Below are 21,012 nucleotides of genomic sequence, written 5' to 3'. Positions count from 1 at the left end.
CAATGTGAAGAAAGTACTTGGGATGACCAGTGCCAGCCTCTTTCTCCAAGAGCGTATTACAACTGTGTTTGTGCCTGAAGGTCATACTCTCCCGTGATCTTAAGACCCAGTGTCTAGGGCTCCAAGGCTTTGGGTCAGGTGCATTTCTTCCTCCTGCTGCCATCATTCGTGCCTCACCGGTTCCTGTGCTTACTGAGCTCTGCTGCTCTGTCTTGATCCCAGATCACAGGCCTGGTCTCTGTGCCTGAAGCTTGTTCGGTGTAGCGAGGGAAAGAGAGACGTAGCCGGGCGGGTGTCAGGCTGAGTAAGTGCTCTGATGCGGGGAGCTTGAGTTTATGCTTGGAGCACACAGGAGGGGCACCCGTCCGGGACAGGAGGGGGAAGCCAGGATGAGGGCAGGGGGAGATGGGGTGCGGGGCCTCCAGGATCTGTTTCTTGGAGTTGATGTGGCACTGATTTAGGATTGGAAAACCGAGCCAGCAGCTCAAGGAAGAGAGCCTTGATAGGCTTTGGAGAGCCTGGGAGAAGCCCTCGGACAGAGGGCGAGAAGGTGGGCGAGACTTAGAGGAGGGCGATATCGGAAATTTCTTAATAAAGACACTGAACCGAAGGAGGGAGAAAGGAAAGCGACTGGAGCTGTGGGCCATAGAAAGGAGCCGTCATTCTGTGACTGCTCTGTTAGGCTTGTTGCACTGTGGGCTTACGGATGAGTGTCGTTCAGGGTCAGGCGACTGGAGTGTGAATTGGATATGATCCCACCGGTCAGTTCTATACATGCACCCAATTTTCAGATAGCATAGTTTTCTGTTCCTAAATTGAAAACGAAAATAGAATTTCACTTGATGAGTGAAAGTTCAGCAGTTGTCTTGGGTCTCTACCTGCCTCTCTTGGCTGTTGCCAGTGCTGTGCCCACCTCTGGCTGGCTGAGGAAGAGGAGGGGCCATCAGGGCATGGGAGGAGGGAGAGAGGTGCAGAACTCTTGGCAGACCCGCTTGAGGGGCTCCCTGGGAGGCTGTGCAGGCCAGCCCCAGTTCCATTCCTGAAATCCGAACAGTTTTTACTCATTTGGTTAATTAGAGACGCTGGTGTTTCAGAGCACACATAAGAGGTGTGAATAATGGTATATAAATATTGTTGGAACCCTCTGTTGTGGTTTCCCTTTCTTTTTTTTTCTTGTCTTCTGGTTTCAGAGTTTAAGCAGTAACTGGGGTGACTGGATTGGTTCTGGAAAGACAGTCTGTTATCTGACCTGCCATGGATATGCATGTTTTAGTCATCATGTATAGTAGGGAAAGGTGTGGGCACTTGAGGGCATGGAGGTGTGAAGCTTTCCAAGCCTAGATGTGTAATTAAAAAGGCAAGTAGCCCGTTGTTCTCATGAGTCTCCTGAATAACGGAATTTGCCACTAACAGCACTGTATTTCATTAGGTTGTGCCTACCCAACTTGCGTCTGTACGTGGAGTCTGTGATCATGGGTGCATAACTGGGCTCCATCGGTTGGCAGGGGTGGGATGGATGGGGAGGGAGTGGGGTGAGGTGTGAGGGGAGGGAGGTGTTGCATACGCTTGAACCTTAACATGCTGCCAGGGTGGGTCCCTGTGTTGGGGCACGGAGTGCAGCTGAGGGCGCAGCCGAGGTGATTCCTGCCCTCTGGTCTGGGGAACATGACAGTTGCTGATGTCTGACAGGAGTTTCTACCGTCTGTCCGCAGTTCTTTACCTTGGCTACTGTTAGCGGTTGGCTTTCTTTTCCTGTTTGTTCTTTGCATACTGCTTTAGTCCAGGCTTTTAACTCCTGCCCAAGCTTCGGCGTCTGGCCTGGACCCTGTGCAGGCCTCAGATCTACTTATGGAAGCATTTACTGGACAGTTCCCCTAGAATGTCCCATGGGAACTTCACAATCGACATGCCCAGAGCAGCGGATTTCTCTCCCCGATGAGCTAGGTCTCCGTGAATCAGGAGTTCCCACCAGGAAGGGCTGATGAGAAGGAGCTTGTTTAAGGCAGATACAGTAGCTGAAGCAGGGACGTCCAGAGGGCTTTGAACACTGCAGATGCCACATCCCATCAACTAGAGTTTGGGCCTTTATTTGAAGTTGTGTTTTCTTTTCTTTCCTTTTTTTTTTGAGAGAGGGGGAGACAGAGAGTGGGGAGCAGAGGGAGAGAGAATCTTAAGCAGGCTCCATGGTGAGTGTGGAGCCCTACGCGAGGCTCAATCTCACGACCCTGAGATCATGACCTGAGCTGATATCAAGTGTTGGGTGCTTACCTCACTGAGCCACCCAGGAGCCCCTGACACTATGTTTTCAAGGGAACCATGCTGAAGGCCCTCATGAAGTCACCAGTGGTCTCTAGAAGACAGACTCACCAGAACATTTCTCCTCAGTGGCTGTCTGGGGTTCCCCGAGGCCCTCCTTTGTCACGTTGCTCCTGTGGCGTCTCTGGGGCTTCACAGGTGGGAGAACATAGTGGCTGTTTGGAGGAATAGTGCTGTGGGCAGGGGAGCCACAAGCCCCTGGCCCGGCAGGTAAGGAAGTTTCTATGCAGGACTCGCTTGCTTCCCTGGCCTGTGCCAGAATCTGGAGGAATCTGGAATATGCTGGTTGCTTCTAGAAGTGCCTGACCTAACATTGTTATACTCACTCCAAGTAAATTAAACCTTGGAAGAGAGAGTCGGGATACGTGCCAGGGAATGGTAGGATCTGTCCATTTTATCATTTTGTGATTCCTCTGTGTTGTTTTCGTAGATTTTTGGCTCGTTATTTTAAACACAATTGATTTCAGAGTTACTTCAAATATCTATCTTGTTTTCATGCTTCTTCTCTTTTTGTTATTTGTTGGCTTCAGTGAATCTCCTTTACTCTCTAAAGAAAATGGGTTTTGGGGATTATGAATCTGTTTTAAGTATGTGAGTATAATAAGTGGACTCTCTGAAAAAAGGGGAGGAAATTCATGCATATGGTCAGATGCACAGCTCTTTAAAAACCTGGTTTGAGTGGTCGTTTCTCACATGTTGGCAAAATGGATTTTTTATGTTCCGGAGGAGGAGGCACGATGTTCCTCAGGCAGGGCCGAATTGTTGATCTGGACCCCGAGGAGACCCTGGTACTGGCCCAGGCAGCGCCCTCCGTGGGGACGCGGAGGGTTTGAGTCTGCTGGAACCGGAGTTGTTTCAGCTGCTGTTTTTGGGTTTCTGGTCGCACAGAGAACTGGCCAACAGCTCGTTGGGTCCTGCAGCCCCGGGAGCAGCTTTTCCCTTGCGCGGTAGCCTCCTGCCCTCCCTCTGCTTGCGGGCCGAGGCTTGGAGATTGTAGGTGTGGAGAGGATGTGAGCTCCTCCTCTTGGCAGCACGCTCGCTGTCCACCCGCCGGCAGAGCCGTTGTTCCCCTGCCCTCTGCACTGTGGTTTGGCCGAAGGGGGCCCAGCCAAAGGGGGCCCAGCCGAAGGGCCCTCTGTGGAGAGCAGGGCCCCTCCCCTTCCACGGGCAGCACGCGGTGCCTACCCCTGCCCCCCATCCCTGCTTTACAAACATTTGGAAGACATCAGCTGTGTTCCCTGATGGCCTAGAACAGCTGCAGCTCCTGGGAGAGGAGCAGCACATCTGTTTTCTCAGAGAATAATTTTCAGTCTGCACGTATCTGTCCTTGCGTTTCTGGGGAAAATAGACACGGTACGTTGAGTCCGTGGTATCAAACTCCAGGGTGACCGTGGGCAAAAACAAAACTTTTTTTTTGGGCGGATTGAACACATCTGAAAATAAATCTTGCTTTCGAATCACAAAGGGATACGTTTCGTTTTGCAGTCAGTCACGGCGGATAAGTTGTAGGCTCAGTGCCAAAGATAATATAAAAGATGTGCTTTGAAATATTTCTGAGGATGGGGACTGGATCCCTTCTCTCTCCCGAACATACTGTCCTAGTGTAATTGAAGAAGGTCCCTGAAGACATTTGGCAGCTCCGTTTTATGTTTTTCTCTCCAGAAAGTTGAATGAATTAAAATTCCAATTAGGCTAAATATTTTACTTCACCAAAAAAGAAACTTAGCTCCGTTTTTTGGCTAATGTTCCCTATAAATTAAAGTAAGTATTAATTGTATTTCTCGTTCTGTTTGTCTCAACATACATGTTCTGCATATTTAAACTTCCGTCTGGAGTATCTGAACACAGCTGAGGTATTTAGGTAAATTAGGCCATATCCTTTCTTCTCGAAAACTTATATTTCTGAGTAAATTCCTCAAAAATGGTATGATCCATGCTATCACAGAGCTTACTTAGATTATGCAAAGAGGGCTGCTTGGGATGTAATGAAAGGGAAGACTCGTTCCCAGAGAGGTAAGTCTACTCTTTTCCTCGTTCAGTGGTTCCTGTAGCACAGCGTGACTTTCAGGCATTTGAGTCAATAAAGACATCTGCTTCAGAGTAAGGAAAACGGACAGCTAGAGCCAGTCCTTGTATCGAATCCTGCGGGGAGGAGCACGCTCGCCGGGTGTCAGCCGGAGCCTGGAGGCCGGCTGTCGTCTAGGGGTCTGTGATCGGGCCGGGTGGAGCTTCACACCGGGGCAGAGACAGAGCCGGCGTTGGGGCGTGGGCGGTGCTTCACGCCGGGCAGGACACGGGGGCAGAAGGCACGGGTCTGTGCCCCGAGCAGCGGGTCTCGTGCCCGCTCAGGCCTGACCTCGGAGCCCCGGCGTTGCTCCGTGAGGGAGCCTGCAGTTTGTGCCTCTGATCCAAGTGCCGCCTGACTGTTCTCAGTAGCTCGCCAGTTACAAAGATAGTTTAAATCGAGAACACGTGCATGTGTCTAGCTGCGCACGCTGGAATAGAAGTGTGCAGAAAATACCAATTAGTGCAGCAGCCGGAAGCTTGGAAGGGAGAGAGCAGAGCCACGTGCTCAGCAGATCGAGCACTGGGGTTGTGTGGTGCGTGCAGTCCTGTGCTTTAGAGCCCACTCACCTGTAGGTTAAACTCCACGAACGGCAATAAAATATAAATATGATTGGCACCTATGCGTTTAAAATACAGCGTTTGTTTTTTTTGTGAATCCACCAATTCCATAAATTGCCTTATAACACTAAAGGCACTTCTTTAAAAATTTGCAAGCCACACAGTTTTTAGTCTTTGTCAGCTTCACTCACCTTCTGACTTGGTCTTGTCTCTTTGAGTTGAGTCTTTCTCAAAGAATTCGTACCGTCTTCAGTAATGTTCATCATTTCTGTTGATTTTATGGTTTTTGAGATGAGTGTTTCTGACAGATGTTGTGTAATGACCACTACGGGTTTCACTGAGCAGAGGAATGAGCTTGTCACCACTAGAAACGCTTCCTTTGCAGAAGGAATCCATTCATAGCAAGATGAGGGCGTAGAGCTCGTTCAGCCTAGCAGCTCGTGGTTCTTGACTGTGGTGTTTGCTGTCTTACTAGGATGGATGCGAGGGAGGAAAGGTCCTTCTCTTTTACCTCCTGGGGTACTTTCCTCACGTTGCTCTTTATTCCCGCGCTTACCGCACTTCTTTTCTCTGATTTAGAATATTTGAGCATGTATTTCCCTGATTACTTTGTGTCCTTGTGTGTCAGCAGAGTGGTTTTATTTAGCTTATTATTTGTAAGCATTTAGCACAGAAACTTCCCATGAACGGATTTGGTATTGAGTTATGTCAACTTCGTGTTGATGGTAGAGAGAGGACCATCTCAGAGCCACTCTGGGGAGACTTACCTACTAAAACACACCTGTGTGTGTGCGTGCTCTCCCCTCCTTCACTGCATGCCCTGACCCAACACCACATCACAGCCAAGTCAGCCCCTGGTGGTCAGAGGGGTGGGAGGTGGCCTGAGGTTCAGCAGCCTTGGTCTCCCCACTAGGAGGCATCGTCTGAGCACAGTGGAATTACTGCAGATACCGAGGAGAGCTCAGGACCCCGAGAGCTCTGTAGTTGGGGCGGGCAGGCGGGTGGGCAGGCGAGAGTTGGTAGGGGTAGGGCAGGTGGTTTAGCGTGTAAAATGAAAGTTTTCCATGTAAGGAGACTCACACCTAACATTCGTTTATTTCCAACTGTACCTTTTTTTCTTTAGAAGTAACTTTTGGGGCCGGTGCCACTCATCAGCTGACAGCTCCTCTCCCAGGCTGCACTGCGTCCCTGGCGCTCTCCCCTCCCTGCTGTGCTCCATCCTTCAGTGGGACCCACTGCTCTTCCCCGACCCGGCCTCTTGCAGGTGTTGGGATTATGTGGTGATGTCATGAAAAGTCGTGTCCCTCAGGATAATGCTAGAATGCATTCTGTTCTTCCAAGGTTTGAAATTACTCAAAGGCAAAACCGTTTGACCTTCTTGCTTGCTGTCTATCTTAAGTAGATGTTTGTAGAGGAAAGTAATTGATCCATTTCTTCCCCTCACTCCTTTTCTGCCTATAGTTCCTGTTCTTTCTTGAGTAAATCTTAATTCGTATATTAAAAATAAATTATGTTTCATTCCGGATTTTCAGATTTACTCTTCATGAAGTATTGTGATCTTTTCTATTTGCATTTAGAAAATTGTCTATAATTTTCTTTCTTTATTGCTATATTTACAAATTAATGTGTTGCCTGTTTTTTCTTGATTACAGTAACTGGAAGTTATTTGGCATTTAAAAAACGATATGTGGGGCTCCTGGGTGGTGCAGTCGTTAAGCGTCTGCCTTCGGCTCAGGGCGTGATCCCGGCATTCCAGGATCAAGTCCCACATCGGGCTCCTCTGCTGGGAGCCTACTTCTTCCTCTCCCACTCCTCTGCTGTGTTCCCTCTCTCGCTGTCTGGCTCTCTGTCAAATAAATAAATAAAATCTTTAAAAAAAAAAAACGATATGTTTCTCATTTTAGTATTTTCCGTTATGGATGTCTCTTTATTTTTTGCTTTGCTTTTCTTAGGTTTCCTTTTTCGTTCCTTCCTGGCTTGTGGGTTAAACATTTAACATTTCTTTTAGTTTTATTTTTTTGGCTTGGTAATGAAAATAAATTAATGCTGTGAGTTTTCCTCTGAGTAAATCTTTGGCTGTATTATATAGCTTTTTGTTCACAGGCAGACGTCAGAGGTCCTGCGGGGTTGGTTCCAGACCACTGCAGTGAAGCTAATATTGCATAATAAACCTAGTCAGAATGAATTTTTTGGTTTTCAAGTGCATATAAAAGTTATGCTTTAAAAACAGTTACATTTATACTGTAGTCTACTAAGTGTGCACCAATAGCACTGTGTCTAAAAAAGCAGTGTACAGACTTTAAGAAATACTTTATTGCTGATAAACGGCAGCCGTCCTCTGGGCTCTCAGCAAGCTGTAACGCTTTTGCTGGTGGAGGGTCTGGCCTCCACGTGGATGGCTGCCGACTGCTCAGGGTCGTGGTCGCTGCAGGTCGTGGTGGCTGTGGCAGTTTCTTGAGACAGCACTGAAGTTTGCTGCATTGATTGACTCCTCCTTTCATGAGCACTTTCTCTGTAGCATGCCGTGCCGTTTGATACTAGTTTGCCCAGTTGGAGTCCGTCCTCTCACACCCTGCTGCCGCCTTACCAGCTAAGTGCATGTCGCATCCTCAGTTCTTTGCTGTCATTTCAACAGTCTTCACAGCATCTTCACCGGGAGTAGATCCCGTCTCAGGAAACCAGTTCTTTGCTCATCCATGAAAAGCAGCTCCTCATAAATCATGAGATCGCCGCGATTCAGTCCCATCTTCAGGCTTCACTCCCTCTGGTTCTCTTGTTCTTTCCACAACATCTGCAGTGACTTCCTCCCCTGAAGCCTTGAACCCCTCAACGTCATTCATGAGGGTTGGGATCAACTTTTTCCAAACTGCTGTTCGTGTTGATAATTTTGACCTTTTCCCGTGAATCATGAAAGTTCTTAGTGGCATCTAGAACGGTGAATCCTTTCCAGAAGGTTTTCGGTTGACTTTGCCCAGATCCATCAGAGGAGTCACAACCTGTGGCAGCCAGAGCCTTAGGAAATGCATTAAATCATAAGACTTGGAAGTCAGAATGACTCTTTGATCCATGGGCTGCAGAGTGGGTGTTGTTGACACGGCATGAAGACACTGAATCTCATTGCACGTCTCCACCAGAGCGCTCGGGTGACTGGGTGCATCATCAGTGAGCAGTCCTATTTTAACAGGAATCCTTTGTTGTGAGTAGTATGTCTCAACAGTGGGCTTAAAATAGTAGGTAAACCATGTTGTAAACAGGTGTGCTATGTCATTGAGGCTTGGTTTCATGTAGAGAGGACAGCTGAGTAGATTTGGCACATTCTTGGGGCCCTAGGATTTTCGGAACAGTCACTGAGCACGGGCTTCACTCAAGTCACCAGCTGCATCGGCCCCTAACAAGAGACCCAGCCTGGCCTCTGAAGCTATGAAGCCAGCACTGACTTCTCCTCTCCAGCGACAAGGGCCCAGTGTGGCTTCTCCTTCCAGTGGAAAGCAGTTTCAGCCAAGCTTTCTGGAAAGCTGTTGTTCGGTGCAGCCGCCGTCATTCATGATCTCAGCAGAACTTTGGGGGGACTCGCCGCGGCTTCTGCATCAGCACTTGCTGCCTCACGCTGTGCTTTCATTTACGGAGACGGCTGCTTTCCCTAAGCCTCCTGAGCCTGCCTCTCTGCTAGCTTCAGGCTTTTCTTCTGCAGCTACCTGGCCTCTCTCAGCTTTTGTAGAATTGAAGAGGGTTAGGGCCTTGCTCTGGATGAGGTTTTGGTTTGTAGAGATGTTTCTTGTATGATCTTTTTTTTTTTTTTTTTTTTTTAAAGATTTTATTTATTTATTTGACAGAGAGACAGCCAGCGAGAGAGGGAACACAGCAGGGGGAAAGGGAGAGGAAGAAGCAGACTTCTAGTGGAGGAGCCTGATGTGGGACTCGATCCCGAACGCCGAGATCACGTCCTGAGCCGAAGGCAGACGCTTAATGACAGCGCTACCCAGGCGCCCCTCTCGTGTGATCTTCTATCCAGACTGCTCAGACTTTCTCCATACCGCTAATCTGCACTAAGGCTGTTTTCCTTTCTTATCTTTTGTGTATTCACTGGAGTAACACATTTAATATCCTTCAAGAAGGTTCCTTTTGCATTCACAACTTGGCTAACTGGCACAAGAGACCTAGCTTTAAGCTTGTCTTGGCTTTTGACATGCCCTTTTCACTAAGCTTACTCATTTCTTGCTTTTGATTAAAAGTGAGAGACGTGCGACTCTTTCATTCACTTACACGAGGCTGTCGTAGGGTTATTCACTGGCCTAATGTCAGTATCGTTGTGTCTCAGAGAATAGGGAGGCCAGAGGAGACGGGGGAATGGCGAGTTGGTGGAGCTGCCGGAACAACCACATTCACTTGTTACGCACCCCCTCCTCCATGGGCGAAGCCCCAAAACAATGACATTAGTAACATCAGATGTCACTGGTCACAGATCCCCGTATACAGTACTAATGAGAAAGTTTGAAATGTGAGGATTACCAAAATGTGACGCACAGACATGGAGGAGCCAGTGCTGTTGGTAAAATGGCGGCAGTAGACTCGCTCAACACAGAGTTGCCGCAGACCTTCAGTTGGTAAGATCACAGTATCTGTGAAGTACAAAAAATGAGGGATGCCTGTATGTAGTGTTTCCAACATCATTTTTGGCTGATTTGTAGTGAAGATTTTGATTTTTTTCCTTTGATGTAAGGATTTGGTCTGATAGTTGATTTATTTATTTATTTATTTATTTGTGCTGTTTCCGGCACAACCTTATTTTTAGTTGATTTCTGTCTACAGTGGCCTTTCTCTTACTTCATACTTGCTTCCAGAAGAATTTCCTTGCAATGGAGTGCTTTTGTCCTCCTCTTAGGGCCTGGAAGAGGGAAGCCCGGATTCTTCTCCTCTCTTCTTTTGCTTCTTTTTTTTTTTTTTAAAGATTTATTTATTTGAGAGAGTGCGTGCGTGCACACACATGCACATGCACAGGGGGCAGGGCAGAGGGAGAGAGAATCCTCAAGCCGACTCCCCACTGAGTGCGGAGCCCAACACAGGGCTCCATCCCAGGACCGAACGGAGCCAAAGTCAGGAGTTGGATGCTGACTGAGCCACCCAGGCACCTTCCCCCCCCAACCCCCGAACACACACACACACACACACACACACACACACACACACACAAAAACAAAAAACAAACCCATATTCTTAAGGCTGTGACCCGGCATTGTTTTAATAAAACCTCCTGTGTGGTTGATAGTTCTTGGGCTTGGCCTTTGTTACGGTCATGGATCTGGAGGCCTCTGAAGGCCGTGCAGATGGAGAGCAGAACTTGCTTCATTTGAGAATTCCTGCTGTAAANNNCTCGTTCTTTGTTAGCTGTGTGGAACCCGCCCGGTCTCATTTGCCTCGTTGTAACCTTTCTCTGGATGTCCGTGAAGCCCCTGGGGCTTGTTAATGTGGGGCGTGCTGAGTGTGGGGCCCAGCTCGCGCACCGATCCCCGGCTCTTAGGAAGTGGTTCCAAACCATTCAGGGCAAGTTTGCCTGTCTGTGGGAATGTTGTTGATGCGTTCACATCAAATTAATTTCCTCAGGCAGAAGTGACCAAAGCAAAATCAAAAGCCAGATGTGGAAAGTGCTGTGTTTGTGGCTCATCGGATAGGAGGCCATTTTCCCTAGTATGTTAAAAGTGACCACCTCGGAAAAAGGCCGGTAAGCCAGTAGAGGGTGTAAACGGATCGAGGTTCACAGCGAGGAAAGGAATCCCTGCTCTTCAGTATATGAAGGGGTTCTGCCTACGATCAGGGAAGGAAACGCCCTGAGAGACAGTTTAGTTTTGCCACTGCAGGTCTGTCTTCCGTGGCCGAGGGCCACCGTCACGAAGTGCCGCCGTCTGGGTGCCTGAAACAGCACGCATTTGTTTCCTCACAGTCCTGGAGCTGGAGGTCCGAGGGCGAGGCGTCGGCGGGGCTGGTCCCCTGTGAGGCCCCTCTCCTGGCCGGTAGACGCCCGACTTCTCCGTCTTCACACTGTGTGTGCCTGTGTCCTCGTCTCCTAGAGGGACGCCAGCCACATTGGATCAGGGTCCTCCCCCCCCCCAATGACTTGATTATTAACTTAACTGCCTCTTTAAAGACCCGGTCTCTGAGTGGAGTTGACCCTTTGAACTGCACAGGTCCACTTACAGGTGCAAAGTTTTTACAGTTCTGTCCATGTTTTTTTTTCCTGAATAACCTTTTCTCCAGATGTTGTAAGAACGCCGTGTATAATACACGTAACACACAAAATGTGCTGTTTATGTTACTGATCGGTAAGGCTTCCGGTCAGCAGCAGGCGATTAGTAGTTACGTTTTTGAGGAGTCGCAAGTTATATGTGGATCTGTGACTGTGGGGATTGGGGGGGGTATCAGCATCTCTAATCCCTATGGTGGTCAAGGTCGGCTGTACAGAAGAATTTTGAGGTACTGGGGGTTAGGACTTTAGCATATGAACTTGGGCAGGGGAAGAAATTCAGTTTATGACAATGACAAAAAAAAAAGTTTTGTTACACTGTGTTGGCGAAGGAAAGGGGAAATTAGCACTCAGACGGTACTGGAGGTAAGATGCATTCTTTGAAGAGTCATTTGTCATTATTTGTTAAAATTCAAGTGGATTCCTTTGACCTAGAAGTTCAGTTTCCAGGAACTCTCCAAAATGAGAACGTAAGGTTCTTCCTTGACACCTGGCTCATAATAGCAAAAGACTGGGAACAACTCAGTGTTGTCAATATGGCATGGGTTAGTTATGGTTTAAAATAAAAAAAAAAAAGGAGGCATTTCTTTGTGGACAAATACAGAATGTTCTAAGTAGAAGCAAGGTAGCAGTGCATAGAATGTTACCATCTGCATGAAAGGGAAGAAAGAGCTTATGGGTATTTGTGTAGAATATTTTCTCTGAGGTTGCACCAGGTGTGTTAGTAATTTGGGGGTGGAGACTGGATAGCCCAGGGCCAGGGTGAGAGGGAAAGTTCTCAGTGTATACATTTTGGTACCTTTTGAATTGTGAATTATGAATTTATTAAGTAAGGGACCATTTTCTTTCACTTACGAATTTTATCACAAGGTCGCTTATAATTCACCTCTTTTGAGGGGATATTTTAAAAAGGAAATTATTCAGGGGCGCCTGGGAAGCGCAGTTGTTAAGCATTTGCCTTCGGCTCAGGGCGTGATCCCAGCGTTCTGGGATCGAGCCCCACATCAGGCTTCTCCGCTGGGATCCTGCTTCTTCCTCTCCCACTCCCCCTGCTTGTGTTCCCTCTCTCGCTGGCTGTGTCTCTCTCTCTCTGTCAAATAAATCAAATCTTTTTTTAAAAAAATAGGAAATTATTCTGATTAAAATCATTCTCGTTTTAAGAACTTCTGATTTATTTTCCTCAGGGTGCCCCACGTCTGGGCAGTGACAGTGCTTGGTCACTTGGTCACCGAGGACAGGTCAAGTGTGTCCCTTGAGCCAGACCATCTTTGTCAGACATTCTTGCCTCAGGGCTTGTAGGGCAATAATTAATTTTTTTTAATTCTAGTGTGGAATGTGTATGAATCATTGTTCCAGACTTTATGTGGCTCAGGCGCTCCCATGCAGGGAAATACTATTTAGCCTTGTTAATTGGGCTCTTTTGTTTTTCTAGGTTATTTTAAAGCATTTATGGGTGATGATGTTGATAAAGCTAATAGCACTTGGTGTGTGTTTGGTACCTTGAACTTTGCAAAACACTTCCACGTTCATGATCTCATTATATTGTCAGTTGAACTAGGAGGTTTAGAAACAGGTTACTACCATCTTTGTGTGGGTGAGGAATTCGAAGCTTAGCTGTCCTGCGGTGAGTAAGTGACAGCGCTCTAGCTGGAGGGTCCGGGGTGTGCAGTGGCTCTGCTGAGGACGAGAGCGTGAGCGCTCGGCACTGGTGGTCCAGCGACCCTTGAAGCTTACCCATGGTTGGTCATGTAGTGCAGGGGTTTTCGGTGGGGGCTGTTCTGGTCCCCAGAAGACGCCGGTGATGTCTGGAGCCATTGTTGGTGATCAGGACTGGGGTGTGTTACTGACATCTACTGGGGAGAGGGGCCAGGGGTGCTGCTCAACAGCCCCCAGTGCACAGGGCAGCCCCCCCCGCCGGAGGCTCCCCGGCCTCACATGTCAGCAGTGCCTAGAAGGATGAGGAAGCCTGACACAGCGGAGACCGTGCTCTGCCTACCACCCCCAGAGCCCGTCCTACGCGCTCCTCAGATCCTCCGTTTACTCCCTCGTGAACAGTTGTTTTAGGATCGGTGGGGGTAGAACTTACTTGGAATCCTGACTCACAGCCAGTTTAAGAGACCTTTTCTGTCTCATGTTGCACGTCCGTCCTGCCCGGGAGGTGGGATGGCATCCACGGGTGTGCCCCTGATGGGGCCCAGGTTATGTGTCTGCAACGGACGCTTCTCCAGGTCCCAGGAGCTGTCCCTTCGCGCTCTCCCTGGTTTTCGTAATAGCCACAGCAGCTCTGTCCTCATCCACATTGGGAGGTAGGCTGTTTATTCTTAGCACCCTTGCCTTTTGGTGGGGAAGAGAAACCGGCAGCTGGGGGTTATAGTTCGGGAATTCTAGCCAGGAGAAGGAGGAGCAAAGCAGAACCCAGAGGTTTTAGGACTCATTGGTACCGTGGGGGGAGAGCCAGCCTATAGAAAGGGAGAGAATGATTGAGTACAGAGGATTGGGGCTGCGGAGGAGAATGCGTGTCCAAGGGAAGGTGGCACATGGAGTGATGGTGTCAGTGGTGGGACTGGGGGTCACTGGTGGGAGGGGGTGGGGTGAACAGAGAACACCGTTGGCAGATTGTTCTTGGAGAGGATGAGACAGACCTCTTTCTCTGAGGCAAGAGGAAGAGTGGGGACAGATGTTTGGTCCTGGTGGACCGAGCAGGGAGGGGGATGCCCGGGATGCATGTCCTCAGGGGAGCTGCCCTGTGGGCCGTCACTGGCACGGGGAAGGGTGGCCAGGACATCTTGTGGCAGGGGGAGCAGCTGTGCGGGAGCAGGGGGCTTAGGAGCTCGGTATGTCCCGGGGGCACAGGTGGGGATGGTGGGGATGAGAGCAGGGACGGGTGGGCACCTGCGAGTGAGCTGTTATTTAGTACAACTTAGTGCGAGCCGTCAGTTATTTTAAAACCGGTGTGTATTTTGTTTCATTTTGTTTTTAAAGAGAAAGGAGATTCACGCTTGTTCCATGAATGACCTGTGGACACCTTTGTCCACCTGTCCCAGCTTGTCATCCCCCCTCTACCTCCTTCCCCTGGGGCTCCCTGTCAATAGATGGCCATGTTCATCTGAGTGAGGCCAAGTCTGGCAGTGACCCTGACCTCCCTGTGTACCCCTAGGCCCATCACTTCTGCCTCCCCAGCCTCTCCGGTGACACCACAGCCACGCCCCCTCTCCCTCTCCTCCCTGGGCCTCTGCAGGAGCCTGTAACTACCCTCTGGCTCCTCCCCTACCCGCATCCAGGGCTTACCCCAAAGTGGGCGTCTGCTCTGCTGCCCTTCAGTGACTTGTAGGGGGGGAGTCTGAAACGTTTAGCACAGGCTACAGAATCGGCCACACTTGGGGTCACTGCACCGGGGCGCCCTCCCCTCCATCAGATCCTTGGTGTCCCCCTCTTCCCTGCCTTACCGCTTCACTTCTGTTGGCTGACCTGCACTTGTCTCCTCTGTCCCCTCCCTCTGCTTCCCCCACAACCCCAGTGCCATATCCTCATTTGGGCTCATCTTAAAAGAGACTTGGTTCTAACTCTGAGAGCCAGCGGGTCCCTGCTGTACCCTCTCCTGGCACCTACGCGTGACAGAGTTCGTGGAACAGTTGTCGGAGGTCTGTCTTGGGGTCCAGAAGGTGAGCCCCTGCAGAAAAGGCAGGCGCTCACCCTGCTTATTGCTGCCTCCTGGTGCTGGCCCCTGGGCGAGCTGCTCTGTGGCCCCTCGGCCCGGAGTGAGTGGGGACTGCGCGCAGAGAGCGTGGGGCAGGGGGGTCACTGACCTCACTTCCCAGGCCGCCTCTCCATGGCTGGAGCGAGCGGCACACCCAGTGAGCTGGAAAAGCCAGGTCAGCCGACAGGGTGTAACCAGTAGAACCTTTTCCCGATTAGTGGTGCCAGTGGAACTGGGCAAGGGGGTGGGGGGAAGCACATTATAGTGCCCTAGCCACGGTATTTGAAAGGCATGACCTAACGCTGTTTTTCTGTGTCCTCGGATCTGGTGGGACGGCCTTCAGACCCCAGCAGGTCTGCTACCAGGAAGGAGCTGGATAAAAGTGGAGGCAGGCACATAGACCAATGGAACAGAATAGAGACTCCAGGAATGGACCCTCGGCTCTGTGGGCAGCTAATCTTTGACAAAGCAGGAAAAACATCCAGTGGAAAAGCAGTCTCTTCAATAAATGGTGCTGGGAAAATTGGACAGCTACATGCAAAAGAATGAAACTTGACCACTCGCTCACACCATACACAAAGATAAACTCCAAATGGTTGAAAGACCTCGATGTGAGACAGGAATCCATCAAAATCCTAGAGGAGAATATACGACATCGGCCACAGCAACCTTTTTCATGACACATCTCCAAAGGCAAGAGAAACAAAAGATAAAATGAACTTGTGGGACTTCATCAAGATAAAAAGCTTCTACACAGCCAAGGAACAGTCAGAAAAACTAAGAGGCAGTCCATGGAATGGGAGAAGATATTTGCAAATGACACTACAGATAAAAGATTAGTATCCAGGATCTACAAAGAACTTCTCAAACCCAATACATGGGAAACAAATAATCAAATCAAAAAATGGGCAGAAGATATGAACAGACACTTTTCCAATGAAGACATACAAATGGTTAACAGACACATGAAAAAATGTTCAAAATCATTAGCCATCAGGGAAATTCAAATCAAAACCACACTGAGATACCACCTTACGCCAGTTAGAATGGCAAAAATTGACAAGGCAAGAAACAACAATTGTTGGAGAGGATGTGGAGAAAGGGGATCCCTCCTACATTGTTGGTGGGAATGCAAGTTGATTCAGCACTCTGGAAAACAGTGTGGAGGTCCCTTAAAAAGTTAAAAATTGAGCTACCCTATGATCCAGCCATTGCACTACTGGGTATTTACCCCAAAGATACAGACGTAGTGAAGAGAAGGGCCATATGCACCCCAATGTTCATAGCAGCATTGTCCACAATAGCTAAATCGTGGAAGGAGCCGAGATGCCCTTCAACAGATGACTGGATTAAGAAGTTGTGGTCCATATATACAATGGAATATTACTCAGCTATCAGAAAGAACGAGTTCTCAACATTTGCTACAACATGGACGGCACTGGAGGAGATAATGCTAAGTGAAATAAGTCAAGCAGAGAAAGACAACTATCATATGATTTCTCTCATCTATGGAACATAGGGGATTGGGATAGGCAGGTGATGGGTAGTAAGGGGGGGGCACGTATTGCATGGAGCACTGGGTGTTACACGCAAACAATGAAGCACGGAACACTACATGGGGTGGGGGGGAAGCGGAGGCTGGGCTGGTTTTTCACTCCCTCTTCCCCAAAGAGGTGAAGCCTTTGTAAGGAAAGGGTGGGGTTTTATCCTTTCAGCTGGGGAGCCCTTAGTTCAGTGCTTAAATGCCCCGGAGGTATTAGGACAACATGGGAAAATGGCTCACTTTATCACCTGGTGTGGCTCCCTGAAAGGAGAAAAGTAGCTTGTTGAAAGGGTCATTTTTTTGTCTCCTTGGTAGGTAGTTACCTGCTGGGCTAACCTGGCAAGGGTTTAGGAGAGGAGTACGGTGCTTTGGACCGCAGGCTGGCGGAGGACGTGTGGCCACTTGTGTCCTATTGTTGTGGGAAGCAGTGCGGTGACCCCCGAATCGCCGTCTGCCCAGGCCTCTCTCGGAGTCCTGGTCACCGCTGGCTGCAGATGGGAGTGACGTGAAGGCGATGACCCACCGAGTCCGCCTTCATGCCCATGAAGTCGGAGGGATGGGAGCTGGGTCAGACGGCACCATGAATAAGGGAACGGGAATAGACATCTAAGTCCAAATTTTTTATGGAAAAAGAATTTAGATTTCCCGTGATATCCAAAATGGTATTGGTCGTTCCCTGGAATAAAGACAAGATGCTTCTGGAATGCCTAGAAGGAGCCACACAGACATTTCTCCAGGAGCCGGGGCTCTGGAGGTCTACCTGGCATTGGGCTCATTTGCTAAATGGAAGAAAGGTCAGAGAATAGTCTTTCTGGTGGGAAGTTCTCTTCAAGTCAGAACCAGGGGGTGATTATGCCTGTTAGAGCAGGTGTCCATGGCCAGGTGGTTATTGAGGGGGTGAAACGTTTATATGTAGAAGGTGGGCCCCAAACACATCATCTCAGGCTTCTGTGCCCTGTCCAGTCTCTGCTGAAATTGTCTTTGTTGTACTAGACGTCAAGGGCATTTAGAGCTTGAGAAAGTGTTCTATTTCTATCTGCGGTAAAACTTGAACTGTTCAGAATATCATAGATACAACTCCAGATGTCAGAAGTTATTTGAAATTTTACAAGGAATTTTTTTTACAAATGTGCGTGTATCATTGCCTCTCTGAAGCGAATACATGGTCAACACGGTTTTTACCCTTCCCGGACTACAGCACACCGTATTAACACGTACTGAGCCCGACCTTGCCAGGCACTGTCCCCCGGCACTTAGTTTGCTGTTGGTGGAAACAGACAAGTGAATCTAAAATGAAAATCAGACCAATAGTTGCTAAAGTAAAAGTTTGCACAGGGTGTGTGGGAGGGAAGCAGGTGACGGTTTTCCCGACTTCTGCTAGGGCAAGAAGGCCAGAGAAACAGTTCCAGAAGAGCAGGCAGTCAAAGTTGGAGGCCAGAGTGTGGAGGGGCCTCCCTAGGGGATACGCTAGAGCGGGAGGGCTCGCTTCCACCCTGAAGGGGCCAGAGAACTCTTTCGGTGCATGTTACAGCTACCAAAAGGATTGAGTTAGTAGCAAAGCCCACTTCTGTAAGCAGGCCCGTGCACCTGCGGACCAGACGGGGGCTCCCTCTCTGAGCACAGTGCAGAGGTTTGCTTGCTCGCTTCTTGGTTTTCAGGGGAGTATCGCTTTGGGATTTGTATTTAAAAAAAGAACACTGGAAGTCATGGGCCTGAGTGGCTTCAGGAGAGACGAAAAGACACAGAGTGGACACTGGTGAGGACACAAACTTAAGACTTGGGCTGGGGCCTGCTTTTCTGGAAAGCTCCCTGAAAACTATGGTAGCTTTTGGGCTGTTGGAAATTCGCTGCCTTTCTACGAAACAAGGGGGTGGGGGAAAGGCTGCACTGCTGTCCCCCCCCTTGGGAGTGTGACCTTCCCTCAGCTGGGAGGGAGTGCCGACCGGTCCCCACGGCTATGTGCCCTGGGCGCCTCCTGGCTGACACCTAGGGGGAGGGGAGGAGCACGTGTGACTGCTGCTGGCCCTGTGATGGGCTTTGGGGACTGGTTCCCAAACCCAGCTGTAGCTGAGGATCAGCGACTGAGGTTGTTTGAAAGGGGAAGCCCCCTGAGATTCGGGTTCAGCAGGTCCGGAACATGCTGTCTGCAGGCGTCTGACGCAGGCCGGCCCAAACCGCGGAAGCCCGGCAATGTCGTGAGGCCTTTTCCTGCTCGGGACTCACTTGCACACACTTTCCTTGCTGTTATGTGTTTGTGAAAATGTCCAGTTTCAAAATAACAGCGGAAAAAAAAAAACAACCCGAGATTATTTAAATTTTTTTCTGGTTTTGTTTTTTAAAAATAATTTTCCTCTTTTTGTTTCTGTAGGACACTAAATTGTGGATAATAATGGAATACCTCGGTGGAGGCTCCGCACTAGATCTGGTAAGTATCCCCCCGTCCCCCGCGCCTAAATACGCATCAGAGTTCTTCTCAGTAAATCTTGGTTGTAAAGGTAATTCTGTTTTTATCCACTTCTGTTTCCCTCTTCAGTTGTGTGAAAAGGGACCAAACTATTCCCTGTAATACCGGTTTCTAATAATATTATTGAAAATTACAGTTTTCCTTTTTTTTTTTTTTTTTGAAGACTGATTTATTTGAGAGAGAAAGTGTGCATGAGTGGGGAGAGGGGCACAGGGAGAGCATCTCCAGCGGACTCCCTGCTGAGCATGGAGCCGGATGTGGGGCTGGACCTCATGACCCTGAGATCACACCTGAGCCAAAACCAAGAGTTGGAAGCTCGACCCACTGAGCCACCCAGGAGGGTTGTACTTTTGAAACCAGTTTTGCTGTGTCCTGGGAAGCCAGTGAATTCGTTCATAGAAGCCAGGAAGGATTCTGCCTGTCGTTATCCTCCTTAAGAACACTTTGTTAGCTTCTCTCCCAAAACTGGTTTTAACTTTTGTGGAGCTGAGATCCCATTATAGTTTCATATTTCAGCTAGTAGCTTAGTTTCTGAAATAGGCGTGTAACATTTTCATTTATAACTAATTAGAAGCAGGACTTTTAAAACTTACTTGATTTCAGGAGTAAGGCAGGCAGGCAGCGTGTGATGATTGCAGAACGGGGTCACACATCGGAGCCATGGTCGGGCCAGGCGGGCGGGTGCCCTTCTGTTTCTCAGATGCACGCGCAGAGGCCGTGGCAGCACCGGCCCCAGCCCCGCGGTCGCGTCTCCTAGCTGGCCTGCACCTGCCGCGCCAGCCCACGTGCGAGCTAGTGGAAGCCAGCGAGGGGCTGACCTCAGAGCCGCAGTCGCTGCTCTTGGTAAAACACGGCCGCATGTCGGCTTCTGGCCAGATGCTTACAAATAACCAGTGAATCATAAGCATTGCTTAAGTTGTTCTAGAAACTCCGTATGTGCAGAACAAATTTTAAAAAGCCCACACGGTTGTTTAGCACCTGACATCTTGTCCCCACGGTGGTTATGCAGTGAAATCGGTGCACTCAGCTCCTGTCCTGGGGTGAGCGGTGGTTTCTAGGACAGGCCTCGCCGTCACTTTCATGTTAGAAGGTAGGGCCTGCCTGGTGGACAGTTGTCAGGATGATGGGCCTGCAGTTTTCGCTGCTCTCAAAGCGGTGGCTGGAAGAAGTCCGTGTGTTTTAGTGGTTGTATCTTACACAGATTTTATCCACTAAGGGGAGAAGGGCCCTTTGGTTAAAAGGAGATTTCTTTCTCACAGTGGGAGCAGCAGTTAGTAGTTTTTGAGGAGGGGAAGGTAAACCTCTAAAACTTTATCTCTAAAAATATTACATACCTTATTTTATTTTATTATTATTATTTTTAAAGATTTTATTTATTTATTTGACAGAGACAGCCAGAGAGAGAGGGAACACAAGTAGGGGGAGTAGGAGAGGAAGAAGCAGGCTTCCAGAGGAGGAGCCTGATGTGGGGCTCGACCCCATAACGCCGGGATCATGCCCTGAGCCGAAGGCAGACGCTCAACGACTGAGCCACCCAGGCGCCCCTACATACCCCATTTTAAAGCAGTTAGTCAAAGTAGTCTTCAAGAGGAAATTTCAAGAAAAAATGTAATACGATATCAACAATTATATTAAAATGAGAAGAGCAACAGAGCAGCCGGAAAAATTCCGTGACTTGCTTTGCATCTTTTCCATGAATATACACATGACACAAAGAGCTTTTCATTTTTGACCGTTTTGGGAAATGCTACAGGAATGTAGAAAATCATCTCATGTTGGGTAATTAGAGTTACGGGATCTTGAGTGCATCTCCTTTGTGGCACGCGTGCAGTTGTGCGGGCACTCTGTCCTCCAACACTGAGCCCTCAGAGAGGCAGCTCATCTCAGTGCTCTGCTTTATTCATTCTTAATGCCACAGTAATTTATTTAGTGGTAACTGTCTTTGGAGCTTTGAAGTCTGTGAAATCTTAGACATTACAAGTGGAAGGAGGTGTAGAACTCTCCACTTAAAAAAAAAATCTCACGTGGTTACGGTCCCAGCAAACTGCCATCCACCTTGCACATTAATGGCTCTGCTGACAAGAACCAGGCATCCTTTTTTGGACATCCCTAATCATCTCATTCTAATT

At 48.9% G+C, this 21,012-nt stretch overlaps 1 protein-coding gene across 1 annotated transcript in view; it reads left to right on the top strand.

The window, feature by feature from the left end:
* STK24 (serine/threonine kinase 24) overlaps positions 1–21,012 on the top strand; it is a 114,748-nt gene that overhangs the window by 64,968 nt on the left and 28,768 nt on the right. Inside the window, exon 3 of the mRNA XM_040624008.1 lies at positions 18,788–18,844. Within this exon, the coding sequence (XP_040479942.1) occupies positions 18,788–18,844 (57 nt within the window). The remainder of the gene's footprint in view (positions 1–18,787; positions 18,845–21,012) is intronic.

The sequence above is a fragment of the Ursus maritimus genome, unplaced genomic scaffold (genome assembly GCF_017311325.1).
Source record: "Ursus maritimus isolate PB19 unplaced genomic scaffold, ASM1731132v1 scaffold_10, whole genome shotgun sequence".
Taxonomy (NCBI): domain Eukaryota; kingdom Metazoa; phylum Chordata; class Mammalia; order Carnivora; family Ursidae; genus Ursus; species Ursus maritimus.
This window is presented reverse-complemented; position numbering and strand designations above follow the sequence as displayed.